General features: G+C 34.6%; 1 protein-coding gene across 1 annotated transcript in view; it reads right to left on the bottom strand.

Annotated features, from left to right (window-relative positions):
• SNTG1 (syntrophin gamma 1) overlaps window positions 1–21,742 on the bottom strand; it is a 782,410-nt gene that overhangs the window by 215,570 nt on the left and 545,098 nt on the right. Inside the window, exon 13 of the mRNA XM_045845038.1 lies at window positions 1,215–1,344. Within this exon, the coding sequence (XP_045700994.1) occupies window positions 1,215–1,344 (130 nt within the window). The remainder of the gene's footprint in view (window positions 1–1,214; window positions 1,345–21,742) is intronic.

Genomic DNA, 21,742 nt, shown 5'->3' with positions numbered 1-21,742 from the left:
AGGGACTCCTGAGAGTTTGTTCCTCTACCAGCTCAGTCTTAGGAAAGACCTTTGGTCTCCATGTTTACTCTGTTTACCGTTCTTCCAACTGCTTTAAAAATTTCTACCTATAATTCTAAAGTCATTAAAGAAATATCAGCAATACTCTTAAAATTTAGTATTATTTTAATACAGAACATTTATACACATACCTCCTACATACTATATATTTATAGTATACTATACACATTATATATATAATTTTATATATAGATAAAATTATATAATATTAATTATATAATTTTAGCAGTGGAAAAATACATTATAATATTATATATATAATTTATATATATATAAAATGAATACATGCTTAATATCTATTTTTACTCATTTAACTAATGTAGATGTTTAGCAGAATTTGGAAGGGAAATCTATGTTTAAAAATGTTCTTGAACTGATAAATTGGGCTACTTAGGATAAAATGATTTTCTTTTGGGAAATATTCCAGAAAGATTTCATGATGGATTTTCCTATATGAACACCAAATAATTGATACAAAGTTATATGAGTGGGAGGGTCTTGTAGAACAGGCTTTTTTCACTAGGTTAGTGTTCTAGGGACTCATCTGTGTCAGTGTACCAGCTGGCATTGTTGTGAGAGGCTGCATTTGGCTTCAGTGATTTCTTTTTTTAAGACTCCTTCAATGCTTGCCCATTTCATGATGGGTGATTTATGAGTGCACTGCCCACAACACACTGAAAATCCAGCAGTTTTTGACCAAAATAGTATGACCCCCAGACCCCTCACTCCCTATTCACCCAATCTTGCCCCAAGCAACTTTTTTCTTCCCTGGGTGAAAAAAATCCTCAAAGGGAAACATTTTAATGATATGGAAGAGATGAAACAAAAAATGGCAGAAGCCCTAAAAGGCATAAAAATCAATGAGTTCAAACACTGTTTTGAGCAGTGGAAAAATACATCTTGACTAGTGTACTGCATCAAATGGAAAGTACTTTGAAGGTGACTGAAGTTTAAAGATGTAACAATAAATACACACTTTTTATAAATAAACTCCATTTGGGGGAGAGTACCCCACTGTATATACATTTGTGTGTATATACATATATATGTGTGTGTATGTATGCACATATATATAGCCACATATATATATATTATTATTATTTTTAATTACCTAAAAGAACTTTATGGCCAGGTATTACTTAATTACTACTTACATTGTGCTTTGTGAGATTTGAGATATTAGTAGCTATTGCTTGTAGCCAGTCAATACAGTCTTCAGCAGAGAGGCACTGAATAATCCCACTGGAAACCCCATCCACAGCAATGACTTGAAAAGCATTCTGCCTGCAGATATATCAGAACAAATCAGATCAAAACATCATCTCATTTATCATTAGATCTGCTGTAAAGCTCTTATTTCAAACAATATAAATACAGCTTCAGATTCAGATTTGCTTACTTCTCTTAGTATCTCTATTTTAAAATGGGAGACTAAAGATAAACTAAGACAACATGTAGTTTTGAATTACTAGAATACATATTGAGATTCAGATAAATTTAGACATACTGAGTTATGAAATATGTATTATGTAAATGTGAGCACTTCTATTATATTTTAGGATTTTCATAAATGTATGGTCTCAATGTACCATAAAATTATACACAGAAGTTCATCATTTTGGCTATCATCGTCCCTTCAATTTTTTCAAAACATCTTATTTATAATTGAAATATCATATAAAAACACAAATATTAAATATGTGAAAAGTCACCTGTTATCAAAAGCTGCAGTATTTTGTCAATTGTTAAACCACTTTCAATCTCAGTACACTCACCTTCTCAAAGATGGTTTGGAAAAAGAGGCCCTTGTGGCTCCTCTTCAGGTCTAAATTTTCATTCTCTAAGTTATGTGAATGTTGTGAATTTAAATAGCAATTAAATTTTCCTTAAAATGTAATAACCATTCTAAACATCTCTATGATCTTTTGTTGATTTTTTGTTGTTGGAGAAAAGTGATGCCATTCTAAATTTTTTACCAGAGTGCTATAGAATTTAAAGCAGCTCTGTACAGCTTTAATATTTACTTTTTTTTCTGTATCAAGTTTTTCATGTTTAGATATCAGCTTAAAGAACAGGAATAGACAAAAATCTCAAAATAAATGGAAGTCTACCCAATGTCTCATGCTTGAGAATTACTCTATTGCACAACACAGTACACTTCAGAAAATGGACCAATTGCAGTTAAATTCTATCTTAGGACTGGGGATTTGATAAATGCCTTTTGCCTCAAAGACACTGTGAATCAAGATTACAAATATTTTTAGAGAAACTAGTCCTCATATCTTTTACCAAGAACTTTCAAGTGATAACAAAAAAGTATTCCTTTTTTTTGTATTATCTTAAAACTACATGAAAGGCCTTTAAGAAGTACAACTGATGTTTGTCTCTGAAATAATCTTCTGTTGAACTGGTGACAAAAATATGCATAACATGAAAAAACATAACTACATAATTTTCTTTTAATTTTGATAATCAATAGAGAGAAATATTTTTAAAATGTCTAGACAGAAGCTTAACCATCCTTGAAAAATGTGAACTAATTTGAGTTTAGCAATATGCATTTCTTTCCACTCCTGGATAATCACAGTCACTGTTTCATGTACCACATATTAAAGCATGTTTGATCATGTTTGTTCATTCTGCTTTCAATAAATCATAGCAGCTTGTTATCTTAGCTGATTATAGTTAACATACCTAGATCACATCTGCAATCTATGTAAATATATATGTAAGATAGGTCCTAGATAAAATAATTCTAAACAACCTTTTATAAATCCAGGTTTGTATATTAATATCTATCACTTTTTATATTTGGTTGATTTGATAAAAATCCAATCATAAATATAAGTGAAGTAAATAAAGCCCTGGCTGGATGGCTCAGTTGGTTGGAGCACTGTTGGGAATCAACCTGCCTGGTTTCAGAAACTGTAATCTCCCCATGGCTAAGGCTGAGAAAGCAACCTTCAGACTGTAAGCCACTAAGGAGACAAGGCTTATCTCCCTGGCAGGGGTGCCTCTTCTTCTCCTTTTTTTCCATCCATAACTGGCCCTCAGTGCTTGGTCGGTTAGCCAATGACAGGTAAGATTCCCCAAGGGGGGAATGATCTAAGACAGGGATGATCATGTGGGAGGCCTCCAGAGAAAGATTTAGGGGGCTAGGGAGAAGGGGCGTGATGGACCTTCATCCCTCAGCTTCCACAAAGCCTGAGTCCTCATTCTGTCTTCGAGAAGTCTCCTAATCTCTTAGCTGCCTTACTTCCCCTGCCTGACTTAAGCCTGAAACAATGACAGAGGGTGGTGCAGCTCTGTGCTGGAAGGGGCAGGTTCCCTGGGCAATCAGGCCTAAGAAAGAATATGTAAAATCCTGTGAAGCCTGCTTTGTTTAGAATGCTTTCAATTAAGTGATAAGGGTCCAAGCAAGAAGTAAGTTTGTTCCTCAAAGTTTTATGGCTCTTTAGCTATCTGACCATAACTCAAAACAGTCCCTCAGAGTTCTTTGTTATCTATTGTTTGATCCCTACTGCCTGAAAATGATTAATGAGCTTCACCTGTATTCCTGTGCAAATTGAACTCAATAAAAACCCATTGAGGAAAAGCCTCTAGGCCCTTCTCCTTTGTGAGATTGGCCCCACCTTTCCTCCCCAAGCAGATCCTGTCTTGGTAGACTTATTGTCATCCATGGCAGCCAGGGGCCCCTACAGGCAGAGCCCCCCCACAGAGCACCTTCACTTACACTGAAAGGTTGTATGTTCCATTCCTAGTCAGGGCACATACCTAGTTACAGGTTCAGTCCCCAATTGGGGTGCTTACAGGAGGCAGAAAATCCATATTTCTCTCTTACTTCATTGTTTCTTATTCTCTTTCTCTCCCTTTCTCTCTAAAATCAATAAATATATCCTTGGGTGAGGATTTTTTAAAAAAATAGCAGTAAATAAATAAATAAATAAATAAATAAAGTGAAGCACTTGAAAGATTTCTTTGCTTACATATATATATATATAAAAAAAGACTCATTGTAAAGATTACCACCTGGCACATAGTCGTGCATTTACTATTCAAGAAATGAGAATATCGATGAATTAGTAGTTCACTGGGCCTCAATTTTCCTTAAAGGAAAATGAGAATAATATACTTTACAATTTAACAAGTATTTATTGAATAACTGGTGGACTTCAAATACGTTCAAACATCACTGAAGTTTTATGAATACTTTTCTTCTGAATAATCCATTAGTATGTGGTCATGAGAGAAGTATTTAAGAGCATTTAGTGAGAATATCTCCACATGTACTTCTTGTTTCTTTTTTTAATTTTTATTTTTTTTATTTTAATCATTGTTCAAGTACAGTTTTCTCCCTTTTACTCCAATTCAAGCCCACTCACCCAACCCTCCCCAGTTCCCTACCATTACCACCCTCCCCCTAATTTTTGTCCATGTGTCCTTTAAATTTGTTCCTGTAAACCCTTCTCATTGTCCCCTGAAATTCCCTCTTCTCTCCTCTCTGGTCACTGTCAGTCTGTCCTCTATTTCAGTGTCTTTGGTTATATTTTGCTTGTTTCTTTGTTTTGTTGTTTAGGTTCTTGTTCAAGGTGCAATTATATGGTATTTGTCTTTCACTGCCTGGCTTATTTCACTTAGCATAATGCTTTCCAGCTCAATCCATGCTGTTGCAAAGGGTAAGAGCTCCTTCTTTCTTTCTGCTGCATAGAATTCCATTGTGTAAATGTACCATAGTTTTTTGATCCATTCATTTACTGATGGGCATCTAGATTGCTTCCAGCACCTAGCTATTGTAATTTGTGCTGCTTTGAACATTGGGGTGCAAAGGTTCTTTTGGATTGGTGTTTTAGTGTTCTTAGGATATAATCCCAGCAGTAAAATTGCAGGGTCAAAAAGCAGATCCATTTTTAGTTTTCTGAGGAAGTTCCATACTGCTTTCCATAATGGTTGTACCAGTCTACACTCCCACCAACAGTGCACTAGGGTTCCCTTTTCTCCACAACCTCTCCAACACTTGTTGTTTGTTGCTTTGTTTATGATGGCCATTCTGACTGGTGTGAAGTGGTATCTCATTGTGGTTTTAATTTGCATCTCTCTGATAGGTAGCGATATTGAACATCGTTTCATGTGTCTTTAGATCTTCTGTATGTCCTCCTTGAAGAAGTGTCTGATCAAGTCCTTTGCCCATGTTTTAATTGGATTCCTTGTCTTCTTAGACTGCAGTCGTGTAAGTTCTTTATATATTTTGGAGATTAAACCCTTGTCTGAGGTATCATTGGCAAACATGTCTTCCCATACAGTTGGTTCTCTTTTTATTTTGATACTGTTTTCTTTAGCTGTGCAAAACCTTTTTATTTTGATGAGGTCCCATTTGTTTATTCCTTCCTTTATGTCTCTTGCTTTAGGACACATGTCAGTAAAAAAGTTTCTGTGTGAAATATCTGAGATTTTCCTACCTACGTTCTCTTCTGGGACTTTAATGGTGTCACGGTTTATATTTAAGTCTTTTATCCACCTTGAATTTATTTTTGTATAAGGTGTAAGTTGGTGCTCGAGTTTCATTTTTTTGCATGTAGCTGTCCAGTTCTCCCAACACCATTTGTTGAAGAGAACATTTTTACTCCATTTTATGTTGCTGCTTCCTTTGTAAAATATTAATTGACTGTAGAGACTTGGGTTTATTTCTGGGCTCTCTGTTCTGTTCCATTGGTCCATGTGCCTGTTTCATGCCAGTACCAGGCTGTTTTGATTACAGTGGCCTTGTAGTATAGTTTAGTGTCAGGTATTGTGATCCCTCCTATTTTACTCTTCTTTCTCAAAGTTGTAGCAACTATTTGGGGTCATTTATGGTTCCATATAAATTTTTGTTCTATGTCTCTCAAATAAGCCATTGGTATTTTAATAGGTATTGCATTGAATGTGTAAATTGCTTTGGGTAGTATGAACATTTTGATGATATTAATTCTTCCAATCGATGAACACGGTATATGTTTCCATTTGTTTGTGTTTTCCATGATTTCTTTCCTCAGTGTTATGTAGTTTTCTGAATACAGGCCTTTTACCTCTTTGGTTAGGTTTATTCATAGGTATTTTATTTTTCTTTCTGCTATTTCAAGTGGGATTTTTGTCTTGATTTCTGCTTCTGCTGGTTCATTCTTGGTGTACAGAAATGCCTTTGATTTCTGGATATTCACTTTGTATCCCGCTGTTTTGCCAAATTCATTTATTAGGTCAAGCAGTTTTTTGGTGGAGTCTGTAGGATTTTATATGCACACTATCATGACATCTGCAAACAGTGACAGTTTTGTTTCCTCCTTTCCAATTTGGATGCCTTTTATTTCTTTTTCTTGTCTGATTGCTATGGCTAAAACTTGCAGCACTATATTGAATAGAAGTGGTTAAAGTGGACATCCTTCTCTTGTTGCTGATCTTAGTGGAAAAGATTTTAATTTTTGCCCATTGAGTATGATGTTGGCTGTAGGTCTCTCATCTATGGCCTTTATTATGTTGAGGAATGATCTCTCTATTCCCACTTTGCTGAGTGTTTTTACCATAAATGGGTGCTGTACCTTATCAAATGCTTTTTCTACATCTATTGATATGATCATGTGGTTTTTGTCTTTGCTTTTGTTTATGTGATGTATTACATTTACTGATTTGCGAATATTGAACCATCCTTGCATCCCTGGAATGAATCCCACTTGGTCATGGTGTATGATCTTTTTAATGTACTGTTAAATGCGGTTTGCCAGTATTTTGTTGAGGATTTTAGCGTCAATGTTCATCAGCGATATTGGCCTGAAGTTTTCTTTCTTTGTTGTGTCTTTATCTGGTTTTGCAATTAGGATGATGTTGGCCTCATAAAAAGAGTTTGGGAGTCTTCCATCTTATTGGATTTTTTGGAATAGTCTGTGAAGGATAGGGGTTAGGTCTTCCTTAAATGCTTTGTAGAATTCTGCTATGAAACCATCTGGTCCAGGGCTTTTGTGTGTTGGGAGTTTTTTGATTACTGCTTCAATTTCTTTTGCTGTTATTGGTTTGTTCAGGCTTCTGCTTCTTTTCCATTGAGTTTTGGAAGATCATATTTTTTAGAAACTTGTCCATTTCATCTAGGTTTTCAAATTTTTTTGGCATACAGTTCTTCTTAGCAATTTCTTACAATGCTTTGCATTTCTGTGGTATATGTTGTAATATCTCCTCTTTCATTTCTGATTGTGTTTATTTGGGTTTTCTCTCTTTTATTCTTCATGAGTCTGCTTAAAGGCTTGTCGATTTTGTTTATCTTTTCAAAGAGTCAGCTCTTGGATTCATTGATCCTTAGAATTGTGCTTTTAGTCTCTGTGTCATTTAATTCTGCTCTGATCTTCATTATTTCCTTCCTTCTGCTTGCTCTGGGCTGTCTTTGTTGTTGTTCCTCGAGTTCTTACAGATGTAGGGTTAGGTTGTTTGTTTGAAATCTTTCTAACTTTTTTAGGTGGGCCTGTATCGCTATGAACTTGCCTCTCAGGACTGCCTTGGCTGTGTCCCATAAGTTTTGGGTTGTTGTGAGTTCGTTTTTATTTGTTTCCAGAAACCTTTTGATTTCTTCCCTAATATCATTCTTGACCCATTCATTGTTTAATAGCATGCTGTTTAATCTCCATGGTTTTGAGTGTTTCGGGTTTTTTTCCTTGCAGTTGGTTTCTAGCTTCAGTCCCTTGTGATCCGCAAAAATGCATGGTATGATTTCATTTTTTTTTTAAATTGCTGAGGCTTGTTTGTGTCCTATCATGTGGTCTATCTTTGAAAATGTTCCATGCACATTTGAAAAGAATGTGTATTTAGCTTCTTTGGGATGGAGAGTTCTGTATACATCAGTAAAGCCCAGTTCATCTAGGGTATTGTTCAATGCCACAATGTCTTTGTTGATTTTTGTTTGGAAGATCTGTCCATTTTTGATAGTGGGGTGTTAAAATCCCCCACAATAATTGTGTTGCTGTCAATATCTTTCTTGAAGTCCTCTTTATGTATTTGGGTGCTCCTATGTTAGGTGCATATATATTTACAATATTTATGTCTTCTTGGTGGATTCTTCCCTTGAGTATTATGAAATGACCTTCTGGGTCTCTCTTTATGGTTCTTTTTTCGAAGTCTATTTTTTCAGATATGAGTATTGCTACCCCGGATTTTTTTTTCCCTGTCCATTTGCTTGGAAAATTTGTTTCCAGCCCTTCACTTTCAGCCTGTGCAGGTCTTTTATCCTGAGGTGGGTCTCTTGTAGGCAGCATATGTGTGGGGCATGTTTTCTTATCCAATCAGCTATTCTATGTCTTTTGATTGGAGCATTTAATCCATTTACGTTTAAGCTTATTATTAATAGGTACTTATTCATTGCCTTTTATGTACGTGTGTTCCTCTCTCTCTCTCTCTCTCTCTTTTCCTTTATTTCCTAAAGCAGTCCCTTTAGCATCTCTTGCAGAGCTGGTTTAGTGGAGGTGTATTCATTTAGACCTCTTTTGTCTGAGAAGCTTCTTATTTGGCCTTCTATCTTGATTGAGAGCCTTGCTGGGTAAAGTAGACTTGGTTGCAGACCTCTGGTTCTCATTACTTGGAGTATTTCTTGACATTCTCTTCTGGCTTGGAGTGTTTCCATTGAGAAGTCAGCTGTTAGCCTTATTGGGGCTCCCTTATATGTTACTTCCTGTTTTTCCCTGGCTGCCTTTAATATTCTCTCTTTGTCTTGAACTTTTGTCATTTTAATTATGATGTGTCTTGAGGTGGGCCTCTTTGGGTTCCTCTTGATTGGGACTCTCTGTGTTTCCTGGATTTGTGTGACTTTTTCTCTCATCAAATTAGGGAAGTTTTCCATCATTATTTTTTTTGAACAGGTTTTCTATCTCTTGCTCCTCTTCTTCTCCTTCTGGTATCCCTATTATATGGATATTATTATGTTTCATATTGTCTTCATTTCTCTTAATCCCTCTTCATTCTTGCTGAGCCTGTTTTCCTTTTCTTGCTCTTTCTGAGTGTTCTTTTCTACTTTGTCCTCCAATTTGCCAATCTGGTGTTCTGCTTCATTGATCCTGCTTTTCATTCCTTCTACTGTGTTCTTCAATTCAGAAATTGTATTCTCCATTTTCTCTTGGTCCTTGTTGAGTGTTTCTATTTCTTTTTTCATGTTGATGTAGTTTTCAGTGAGTTCATTGTAGCTTCCCTGTAGTTTCCGATAGCTCATTGTGAACTCATTGAGCTTCCTGATAATCATTGCTTTGAACTCAATATCTGATAGTTGAGTTGCCTCTATTTCATTTAGCATTGTTTCTGGGGCTTCCTCCTTTTCTTTCATTTGGGGATTGTTTCTTTGCCTTCCCATTGTTTGTGAGACTCTTCTTGTTAGCCTCAGCTTTTTAAATTGATCTGTTCTGGCTCCCTGGGTTTGTGGTGTGAACTTCTTTAGTAGAATAGCAGTGAGTTTCAGTGGTGCAGTTTCCTTGATCTCCCAAGCTCACTGGTCTTGGGCTGTCATTTAAGTTGGCTTTGTGTTTGCCTTTGGGTTTAGATTGTTGTTGAGTCTTTCTTTGGTGTTTCTTTCCCACAAGCTGGTTAAATGAGGGTCAGTCATTTAATACACCACCTACTGTATTTTTTTGTACTGGTGAGGGCAGGTTTGTGTTCAAGCTAGTTCTTCCGTGTGTATAAGGCTTAAAGAATTCTCTCTTGCTCTTGTTCAGTTGTTTGCATTGGGTACTCTCTCTACTGTTGTATTTCCAGATAGTCCTGGATTGAGGTTACCACTCCCTCCTTTACCTTCTTGTGTTGTTATCTGTTAGTGGTTCCTTTGTTGTTGGGTTTCCTCTTCCAGTGGGTATCCTGGTGTTCACCGCCTCCACCTATTCTTGTTGCAGCACTCTTCTTAGGGTCCGGTTTTTCAGTTCAGCCACAATCCTTGGTCCCCTATTTTCACATATGCTGAAGTATAGTGGTTGCTTGCTTCTCTACTCCATAGATCAGTCAGGATTTTCTCCCCTGAGCAGAGGGAAGCTGAATCTGCTCCTTCCTACACCAACACCATCTTAGCCCCCCTACTTCTTGTTTCATCAAGCACTTAAGGAGAACTTCGGTGCCTTTGATTTTATTTGTGGCTTTTAGGAAATGTAATTCTTTGAATTGAGATTGTTAGTAATTACAGAACAAAAAATATTTATTTCATAAAATTTGATTGCATACTTTTTAAAATCAATAGACTACACTATCCACTTACTTACTATTGTGAGGCATTAAACTTTAATAACATGTATACTAGTCTACAAGCTACCCAGACAAAATTGTAATATTCAGTATACCCACAGACACAGGGATTCCGGCTGGAAACAAAAGTTGCATAACTAAAGATTTATATAATCTGAACTTTTGAGTGCAGATTTATTTTATAATCTCATTCAAAATATTTTATATTTTTCTAATTATTCTTGGTTATTGCTCTGGCAATAAAAATTATTCTGATTGTGGTCAAATTTGAAAATAAGTTTATTCATTTATTTTTACTTATTTATATTTTTTCAAAAATCCAGGTCTTTTCCCTGTCTGGTGTGGCTCAGTAAATTGAATGCTGGCCTGCAAACCAAATGGTCGCTGGTTTGATTCCCAGTCAGGGCACATGCCTGGGTTGCAGGTCAGGTCCCCAGTGGGGGCATGTGAGAGGCAACCACACACTGATATTTCTTTCCCTCTTTTTCTCCCTCCCTTCCTCTCCTTCTAAAAATAAATAAATAAATTCTTTTTAAAAATCCAGTTTTTTTATTGAATTTATTGGGCTAACATTGGTTAATAAAATTATATGTTTCTAGTGTACAGTGCTATAATACAACAGCTGTATATTGTATTGTGTGTTCACCACCCCAAGTCAAGTTTCCTTCCAACACCATTTAATCTCCCATCTCTTCTTTTACCTTCCCCCATCCTCCTTCTCTGACGATCACCATGCTGTTTTCTGTATCTGAGTTTTTAAAAAAATTTTAAAGTAAATTTATTGATTTAAAATTCAAATTTAGTCTTCCTTTATATGAAAAACATACTACCCACTATAAATCCATAAATTTAATATAACTTTTGTATATACATAAATATAGATGCATTTATGATTAACACAATTCATTATTATTGTTTTGATTCATTGTTGACTTTATACCACATGAAGGTAGATGTAGGAAAATTTTAATATTTTTTTAGATTTTCAAAAATATTTTATTTTATTTATTTTTTTAGAGAGGGAAGAAAGGGAGAAAGAGAGAGAGAGAGAGAAATATCAATGTGCAGTTGCTGGGGGCCATGGCCTGCAACCCAGGCATATACCTTGGCTGGGAATCGAACCTGTGACACTTTGGTTCACAGCCCACGCTCAATCCACTGAGCTACACCAGCCAGGGCATGTTTAAATTTTTGAGGGGGGCAAAGCACTAATTCGAAAGAATACATGCTCCCCAATGTTCATCACAGCATTATTTACAACAGTCAAGTGTGGAAACAACCCAAGTGTGCATCAGTAGATGAGTAGGAAAAAAAGCTGTGGTATATGTACATACACTAGAATATAATTCTGCCTTCAAAAAGGATGAAATCTGGCCATTTGCAACAGCATGGATGGGACTAGAGATTAATATGCTCAGTGAAAGAAGTCACTTAGAAGAAGACAAATATCATGAGTTCACTTATATGTGGAACTTAAAGAATATGCATATCCCTGTTGAGTTTGTGCATGAGATTTTTATAGTCTGTTGATAATGTTCTATCCATTGAGCTAAGTTATTTTTATTGTAATAGCACTACATTTATGTTAAATACTACTGGAATATAATATAATACTAAATTATCAGCAAAATAACTCAGATTAGAAAAGAAACCTATGGTAATATTGATTCTGAAAATGCAATATACTGGGGAATTTAACTTAATCCTCTCCATGAAGTCATTTCTATAGAAACTAACTGGCCAGAAAAAAAAAAATGAGAGCTTCTGGATGTTGAAATAATAGAGTCTTAATTCATCCGGCTAAACATATTAAAGGTGTGAATAACAGTGGACTAAGGAGGAAAACATTAGCTTAATAAAAAAAACTCTGATGTTACATGTAAAAGGTTTTTGGTTGACTAGGATGCTTGTTCTTCTCAGATTCTTCTTTGTGTAGTATTAGATGTTTTCTCTTCCTAATCAATGTTATCGGTTTAATACTGTTATTTCTATGTAAATGTTATACTAGATGCAGAAAAACAAAACTTAAGACAAGCAGCAAAAGACTTGGATCATGGTAGCTCAAAAATTAGAAATGGTCCTGAATATTTTTGAATGAGGACATATAAGATCTGACTGACTCCCATTCATCTGTCTTTTTGAATAATAGCAATTCAACCTTAAATACCATCTAAAGTTACGGTCTTGCCCCATTCCCAGCATCTTCCCTGTTCAGCAAGACAAATACTGACTCTGAGATTTCCTAGGAATGATCCTGCCTAGCACTGTGGAACCTCGTTATCCAACCAAATGGTTGGTCGTCAATGAACCCTTTGGATTAATTTGTGACCAAAAAGGGGCCACATATTAACCTGACAAGTCCAGGGGAAGCCTCAAAGACAGCCTTACAAATTCAGACCTAAAGTAACCACAAAGGATGATATAAAATGAAAATTTATTAACTAAAGGCAGACATGATGAGTTGACCTGTTCTCCACCAGTATTTTTCCCTAACAAAAGTCAGCCTTTACCTTAACTAAGTCTGTCTATTGTATTTTTGCATCTATGATAACATACTTTTGGAATGTCAAGGTAAATTTCCTTTTTCCCAACCCCCTTGCACATGTGGTGAGACCATAGATTCCCTCATTGTTATCATTATGGTAATTGTTGATCATTAACTATCCTTTACTCACCTGTGTAAAAGAAGTGTCCATCATTTTACTTTTTATCCAATTCCAGAGGTTTCTCTTCTTTGATTTCTCCTGCTTCCCTTAATCTATCACTAATGGACTTCATGTAAATACTTATGGCTCTTCTTTTGATTCTTTTTTTAAAATCAATTAATTGATTTTTTCTTTCTTTGTTGTTGTTCAAGTAAAATTGTCTCCATTTTCACCCTACCACATCCCCTTCCCCACCCATCTGCATCCCCCAGCCTCTAAACCACCCCCTTTGGCTTTGTCTATATGTCCTTCATACATGTTCCTTGATGTCCTTTCCCCTATTATCCCTTTTACTGCTCCTCTCTGGTTACTGTCAGATTGTTCTTTATTTCAATGTCTCTGGTTGTATTTTGCTTGCTTATTTGTTTTGTTCATTAGGTTCCACTTATAGATGAGATCATATGGTATTGCTCTTTCACTACTTATATAAAATAAGGTGCTAAACTGCCATTCTCCAGAGTATTTCCTAATACATTGAGATGTTGTTTCCCAGCAGTCATCATCAGTTTGGCTCAAATAAAGAAGAAAAAAGAAAGAAAGAAGAAGGAAGGAAGGAAGGAAGGAAGGAAGGAAGGAAGGAGAGAGAGAGAGAGAGAGAGAGAGAGAGAGAGAGAGAGAGAGAGAGAGAGAGAAAGAAAGAAAGAAAGAAAGAAAGAAAGAAAGAAAGAAAGAAAGAAAGAAAGAAAGAAAGAGAGAGAGGGAAAGAGAGAGAGGGAGGAAGGGAGGAAGGAAGGAAGGAAGGAAGGAAGGAAGGAAGGAAGGAAGGAAGGAAGGAAGGAAGGAAGGAGAGAGAGAGAAAGAGGAAGAAAGGAACAAAAGAAGGAAGAAAGGAAAAGAAAAAGAAAAGGAAGGAAGGAAGGAAGGACATTAAAACAGAAAAAAAAAGTGGAGTGAATAGAAGGCAAAATGAGAAAACATTTCAACCATGAAGAACAAGTTGACAGGCTTGGAGAGGCTGTACTACCACTTCCTTGAGAAGTGCAGGATATCACAATGGAAAAACAGTCAGGCCTGGAGTAAATGCCTCTATGTCATGCAAGAAGCTTCAAGTCCTCCATGAGGAACCATCACTGAACATACCATAGAGGACTACTACCATGGTCAGATTTGTCAGGAATGTTTGGTCCTGTGAGACAAGTTAGAGACCATTATAACTGAAATAAACATGTATTTGTGAGAATGAAAAAGAAACAATTCATTCAAGGGATTTTAAAGAATTAGAAAGGATGTGATTTAATGACTTTTTTTTAATAGAAAGTGAGGGAGACAATAGGTTTAAAATTTATCCAGAGTTTTGGACCTTACTGGCTATATGGCTTAGATGAGAGAAGGAAGGGAAAACACACATTTTTTTTGACAGTAGATAATTAATCCTAAAACAAATACCAGCAGTGTGGAAAGTGTGACATTTTGAGAGAAATGCAGGTTGTTTGACTTTTTGCACCTGCGTATGGGAAGCGGCCAAGGCATAAATTGGTGATGAAGCAAAGCTTAATCATCAAGAACATTGCAAGACATGCTACAACATTTCCATCTAATTTTGAAAGTCAGGGAAAACCAATAAAAACATTTAAGCATTGGAATACAAGGATAAGATTTGTATTTTGGAAAGATATCTCTGTGGTGGTTGAAAAGATGGGAAACATAATGAAGGTAAGAAAGGTGTAACAATGAAAAGAATCTGTTTTGAGAGAGTGATCTACATAGACCACTTTCTGTCTACATAGGAAAGGATAGTTACTCAAAAAGTATTGAAAATATGACATTTACTTCATTTGGTTATTTGAGAAGATGTTGAATGAAAAGAAATGTAAAAAGCAGCACTCTGGTTAGTGATTTTAACAATTTACTCTATTTCTGAATGAGCTCCATTCATATACAGCAAGTTCCAATTTGTTTCTGCCCTACATATGCTATCTTCATTCACTCTCTCATTTTATCTCTTATTATTCAGGTTTCAAACCTAAACCGTTTGGTGAGGTACATGAATTCTTTCAAACAACTTTGTTTCCTATTTCCCAAGGTTAAATTCACCAAACTGTGTCATGATTAAAAAACCCTACACCTCATCACCCCCCAAATGCACCTCTCTCCCTCAACCCCAGTATTTCCTTTGTCTAAAATGTCCTTTTATCCCATTTAATTTATTATCTGTAAGGTTATTACAGGTAACAGTGATATGTAGCTGTTTGAGTTAATTTTTGTGAAAAGTGAAAGATGTGTATCTAAATTCAATTTTTTTGCACATGGATATCCAGTTGTTCTAGCACCATTTTTTAAAAAAATAATGATTCTTCCCCATTTTATTGCTTTTGCTGCTTTGTCAAAGATCAGTTGACTATATTTATGTGAATCTAGGTGGGGCTATTCACTCTGTTCTATTGATCTATTTCTTTATTATTTTTCAATACCACAACATCTTGATTACTGTAGCTTTATAGTAAGCCTTAAACTCGGGTACTATTAGCCCTCCAACTTGTTGCTTCTTCAGTATTGTGATGGCAGTTCTGGGTCTTTTGCCTACCCACAAAATCAAAAAATAACTTGCTGGGATTTTATGGGATTGCACTGGATCCACAGAACATGTTGGAAAATACTGGTGTCTTGAACATATTGAGTCTTCTTAGCTATGAACATTGAATATCACTCCGTTTAACTGTTGTTTGATTTTGTTCATCAGAGTTTTTTATACTTAATCATATAGATTTTGCATGTGTTTTGTTAGAGTTATACTTAAGTATTTCATTTACCTGGGTGCTAATGTGAATATAGTTGTGTTTTAAAATTCAAATTTCACTTGTACATTAATGGTATAAAGAAAAGTCACTAGCTTTTGTATATTAATTTTGTATCCTACAAACTTGTTATAATTTATTATTAGTTCCAGCATATTTCTTTTGTTAAGTTTTAAATATTTTCTACATATATGACAATATCACCCACAAACAAAGACAGTTTGATATCTTTTCCCAATCTGTATACCATTTTTAAAAATAATTTATTTATTTGAGAGAGAGAGAGAGACATGAGTTTGCTATTTCAGTTATTTATGCATTCTTTGACCGATTTTTCATATGCTCCAACCTTGACATATCAGGACAACACTCTAACCAACTGAGCTACTGGGCCAGGGCCCAATGTGTTTACCTTTTATTAGCTAGGACCTCCAGTATGATGTTAAAAAGGAGTAGGGAGAGGGGATGTTCTTGCCTTACTCCGAACTTTAGTGGGAAACTTTCTTGTTTCTCACCTTGAGTATAACGTTAGCTGTAGTTTTTTGTAGATACTTTTTATCAAGTTGAGAAAGTGTTCTTCTCAATAAATTCCTAATTTATTGAATCCTTTTTTATCATAAATGGATGTTATATTTTTTAAAATGTTTTTTCCTGCATATATTTTTATAATCATGTGATTTGTCTTTTTTGGGGCTGTTGGCTTGATGGATAACATCAATTATTTTTTTAATGCAAATTAGATCTTTATAGCTGAGAAAAACCATAATTGGTTGTGGAATATACTTCTTTTATATATTGTTGGATTCAAATGGCTAATATTTTATTGAGAGTTTTTGTATCTATGTTAATGAAAGATATTGGCCTGTATTTTTTGTTGCCGTTCTTCTTCCTGATAATGTTTCTGTCTGGTTTTGGTATTATGTTAATATTGATTTCAAAGAAGCAGTTAGAAAGCATTACTCTTTCTTCTGTCCAGTGAAAGAGATCATAGAGAATTGGTCTAATTTCTTTCTTAAAGTTTTGTCAGCATTCCCACTGGATATGGCCAGCTGTTTCAGAAGCTTATTGATTTTTTACTCAGTTTCTATAATATATATAGGCCAATTCAGCTCATCTATTTCTTCTTGGGTAAGTTTTAGCAAATTTTGCCATTCAAGGAATTGGTCGATTTCATCTAAGCTATCAAATGTGGCTATAGTGCTGTTCATAACATACCTTTATTATCTTTTTAATGCCTATAAGATGTGTAATGATATCTCTTATTTATTTCTGATATTATAGATTCATTTTCTTTCTCTCTTTTTCTTAGCCCATCTAGAGGTTTTGTCAATTATATTGCTTTTTACAAAAACAACCTTTGGTTTTCTTGATTTTCTCTATTGGTTCCCTGTTTTCAATTTCATTAGTTTCTGCTGTAATTCTTGTTCCTTTCCCTTAATATTGGTTTTAATTTGCCTTTTTCTCATTTGATAAGATAGAAACTCAGGATATTGATTTTATGTCTCTTTTTTCTTAATATATGCAATTATGTCTATAAATTTCCCTTTAAGCAATGTTCTTACTGCACTCCAAACTTTTTGGTAAGTTGTGTTTTAATTTTCATTTAGTTCAAAATATTACTAAATTTTGCTTGAGATTTCTTCTTTCAGACATGTGTTATTTAGAAGGGTATTGTTTAATACCTATGTATTTTTTGGCTTTTTTATTTAAAGATTTTATTCATTTATTTTTAGAGGAGAAGGAAGGGACACAGAGGGAAAGAAACATCAGTGTGGTTACCTCTCACATGCCCCATACTGGGGACCTGGCCCGCAACCCAGGCATGTGCCTTGACTGGGAATCAAACCAGTGACCCTTTGCTTCACAGTCTGATGCTCAATCCACTGAGCCACACCAGCCAGGGCTTGGGTTTTTCTTGCTATCTTTCTGTTATTACTTTCTACTTTAGTCCCATTGACTTCTGAGATCAGACACTGTATGATTTCTCTCATTTTAAATTTTTTCAGTGTGTATTATGGCTCAGAATTTGGTCTATCTTGGTGAATATTCTACTACATTGTATTTTAAAGCTTACAGATTGAGCTTCTTAATCTTACAATCTGTTAAAAATGCTTGTTTTATTATTTCTACCTGTCAAAATCCAATTAAAAATGTAAAAAATAACAGGTGCCACCTCTTCCATGTTATCTTTTATAACCCATGTATTTGAAATGAATCTCTACCATTTTTGTAATCCCATATTTCCTAGTCCATTTAGTACTTGTACTTGTTCTCTACAAGTAAATGGTTATTAACCTCTTTGTGTGTCTGCTATATACAGTTCTTTCTTACTAGGTTGTAAGTTGGATGAAGAGGTGCCATGCATGTTAATTTTCATTGCTCATAGTCCTAGTACAGTGTTAGTGTTCTGAGTTTTAACTTGTAAGTACAAAAGTATCATCCCCATTTTACTTTAACAATCTCCTGTTTTTGCTAACCTCAGGTCAAGTCATCATTCCAGACAGTTCCACTGTCAGACTTGAATTCTGACATTTTTGTTCTTTGACTATACCCTTTTTCTTTCTACATCTACCTAATTATTATTTTTTTCTTTTTCGTCTTTATTTTTTTTCCTTTTCCAAATGTCTGGTTCATAAACCTATTCAGGATATACCTGATTTCTCCCTAGACTGTGCTCTGTTCATTTTATACCAGTTAGGAGGTTTTTTTCCCCACCCTAGTTTATCCTGTCATTTTGACCTCCAGCTGTTCCTATTTTACTGATGCTTAGCTCTCAATAACTTCAATTTATAGCCTTTTCTTCTTAATATGCCAGAATTCCCTGGCAAAAGAACAATTTCTTTTAAAGCTGTCCCAATATAGTTTGTCTCTGAGATTCATGATTTTAGTTCATAAGTAAACTATTATCTTTCTACCCTCATAGTGATCTACATTGCAAATTCTTGTGCCCACCTCTCAGTCATTTTACTTATCTCTTTCTGATTGAAAAAATCCTATTTCATAAAACATATCTTCCACAGTTCATCTTTCTTTCCTATATTCCTGAATCCTTCCATCTTTATATCATTCTGAGAGGACAGCTTTGCTTTTTAACTCTTAAAGATCTAGTCTTCAGCCAGTAGATGCACTATATTGTGTATCTTTATTCTGTTTTTGTCATTATTTATGAGTTTTTGAAATACATATGCTCTCATTTTATCAATCAGAATATCTTTGATATGACCCTAAAATATACTGGAATATGCTGTTTTAAAGGTTATTCTTTATTGATTTAAAAAAAAAATTCCAGAGATACTCAAGTTCCCTGATATTCTATCCTTCTCTGGCTATGGAAAATTCTAAAGTGTAATTGATAAACTTATGTCCTTGAATAAATATGTTACAAACTTGAGAAATGAAACTGGTAGCAAATCTTTGACAACATAATTTTCTCCAGTTTGAAAACCTATGATAACTGATCTAGAGCTGTCCATAGGACATTTGAGCTTTTACAGAGGGAATTCTATATTTTAAGGGATTTGTGGAACTTTCTTCCTTAGCACTACAGTATAATTGTGTTAAGAACAGGTGAAACAGTGAGTGTATATGAAGATGCTGCTAGACACAGGGGCACTCACATAACTCATGGAATATCTAAATCAAGTAGGATCTTAATTTTTATTTAGTTGGATATTTTTAAAATCATTGAATGTTTTTGGTTTATATAGAACACTTCTTTTTGTGTGTGTGGACCTGTTAGTCTGTGAAAATGGAAGAAAGTCAATCACATTCTGGATCCAAATATGTAGAGCCACAGGTGAACATAGGCAATGGAATGGCAAGGGCAATGACTCACCAACACAGAAATGCTGGCTCTATCTTTGATATTGAGTCCTTCCCCTTAATCAGTAACCATGGCCATGACGTGCCTTGAAATTTATATCCTTTTCCTCCCTGCCTCATCACATTTTAAATACAATATCCTTACATATTGTTTCATGCTTTACTGTCAATATTCTTCTTATAACAAACTGTTTGTCAATCCAATTAGCTCCAAAAACTATTCTACCCAAAATCACCACTAAATTAATCACTGTTTCTCAGTCTTTTTGGTATATTTTATATCATCAGTATGATCAACCATTTTATTCTCTTTACAACCCTGTTTGCAATATAATTTTTGATACTATAGTATCATACTTAGTTCTTCTGTTTGCTTCTTTTCTACCTCATACTCACTGGTTCTGTTCTTTCTTCCTATCCTCTAGTACACATTCCTAAAACTGCCATCCTTCAACAAGCAACCATGAATTGAATGTTTACTATGAGCCCATTTTATATTTGGCTTTATTATTAGAAACTTATTTGATATGATACATTGATTATTGAAAGCACAGTTCTCACAACTACACTCTTCACTTTCTGTTCAGGGCCTAAATTTCATCCAAAATGCCCAATATGGCACCATCTCAAATGTCCTCATCTCAGGAGGAAAAGGCTATGTGCTTCTGGAAGGATACTAGAAAGTCTGTTATTTGAAATTTTTTAAAGGTAATAGCACAAATTAGTTAATTTCAAAACTATTTTCATAGCTTTTAATAAACATGCAATTCACGATACTGCTACTTATACAGTAAATTGAGAGACAGAATTCTTCCTCATTATAACTCATGATATACAAACACTCCTGAACCATAAAGGCAGGTTAAGCACTGAAAGTGCAGAGATAAATACTGTTTCTAAAACTCAAATATATATTATGTATATATTATACATATAGTATATACATATATCCATTATACTTATTTTTCATATATTGAAAATAAAGCTCAAAGATTGAAATATCAGCCAAGGTTCATAAACCTCTACTTCCCATTCTAATTCCCTGACACTGCAATGTTCAGCATGTTATGAAACTTCAGAATTAAAATAAGGCATATACTTATTAATCCAGGGCCATTACCATAAAACATACATAACTGTCTCATTACTGATGAAATATTGTGATGTTTTAATTCATCTGTGCAATAGTATAGGATGGCAACAAAATTTTGTAATTATATATGAGATGTATTACATTACTGAAGTTAAAATTATGGACCTTGGCAAAACTAACCAACAAATCATATCCTAGTTTTTGAAGTAATTTAAATAATCATCTACATTTGTCATCACAGGGCATTTATTTATCCTTCTATTTTTTTTTTAATCTTTGCTGCTTCCAATGCCTTTGAGCATCTTTACCAAAGGAATGAAACAACAGCTCCCAATTACAGACATTAAATCAACTTTTATTGGGTGAATGAGTGAACAATACATTTGTTCTTGAATCTGAATTGCTGTGCTATCCACTCTAGTGCCATGTTTATAACTGTTTATTACTGTAATATTTATTGTGTAATTAATTCAATTGCTAAAAGCTATTGATATGTTAAGCTGTCATAAAAATAAAAATGTGACTAGTCATCTGGACTCACCAAAACAATATCTTTTTTCTCTCAAATTGTTTTAGGTAAACACTTCTTCATCATGAATCTGTATAAAATATTTAAAAAGAAAAAGAGCCCTGGCTTGTGTGGCTCAGTGGATTAAGTGCCAGCCTGTGAACCAAAGGGTCATGGGTTTGATTCCCAGTCAGGGCACATGCCTGAGCTATGGTCTAGGTCCCCAGAAGGGGGCATGTGAGAGGTAACCATACATTGATAGTTGCCTCCCTCTCTTTCTCTCTCTCCCTCCCTCTCTCTCTAAAAGTAAATAAATAAAATCCTAAAAAAGTAAAAAAGAAAAACAATACAAATATATACATTTTAAAAATTAGCATTAATAAAAATATTAAGAGAGTTTCTTAACATGGAAAAAGCAGGACAGAGCAACAGGGAAAATGGTGAGACAACTATAATTGAACCACAATTTTAAAAATAAAAAAATAGAACCAAAAAAATAATAGGAAACAAAAGAATTAAATTTAGGATATATATTTAGATACAAAGGTAAAGATAATATAACTAATATCTGAGGAGTTTAAACTACACATGT

This window comes from Phyllostomus hastatus, unplaced genomic scaffold (assembly GCF_019186645.2).
Source record: "Phyllostomus hastatus isolate PE091 unplaced genomic scaffold, TTU_PhHast_1.1 phas_contig_449, whole genome shotgun sequence".
NCBI classification, from domain to species: Eukaryota; Metazoa; Chordata; class Mammalia; order Chiroptera; family Phyllostomidae; genus Phyllostomus; species Phyllostomus hastatus.
The sequence above is the reverse complement of the archived record's forward strand: the minus strand, read 5'-3'. Positions and strand labels throughout refer to the sequence as shown.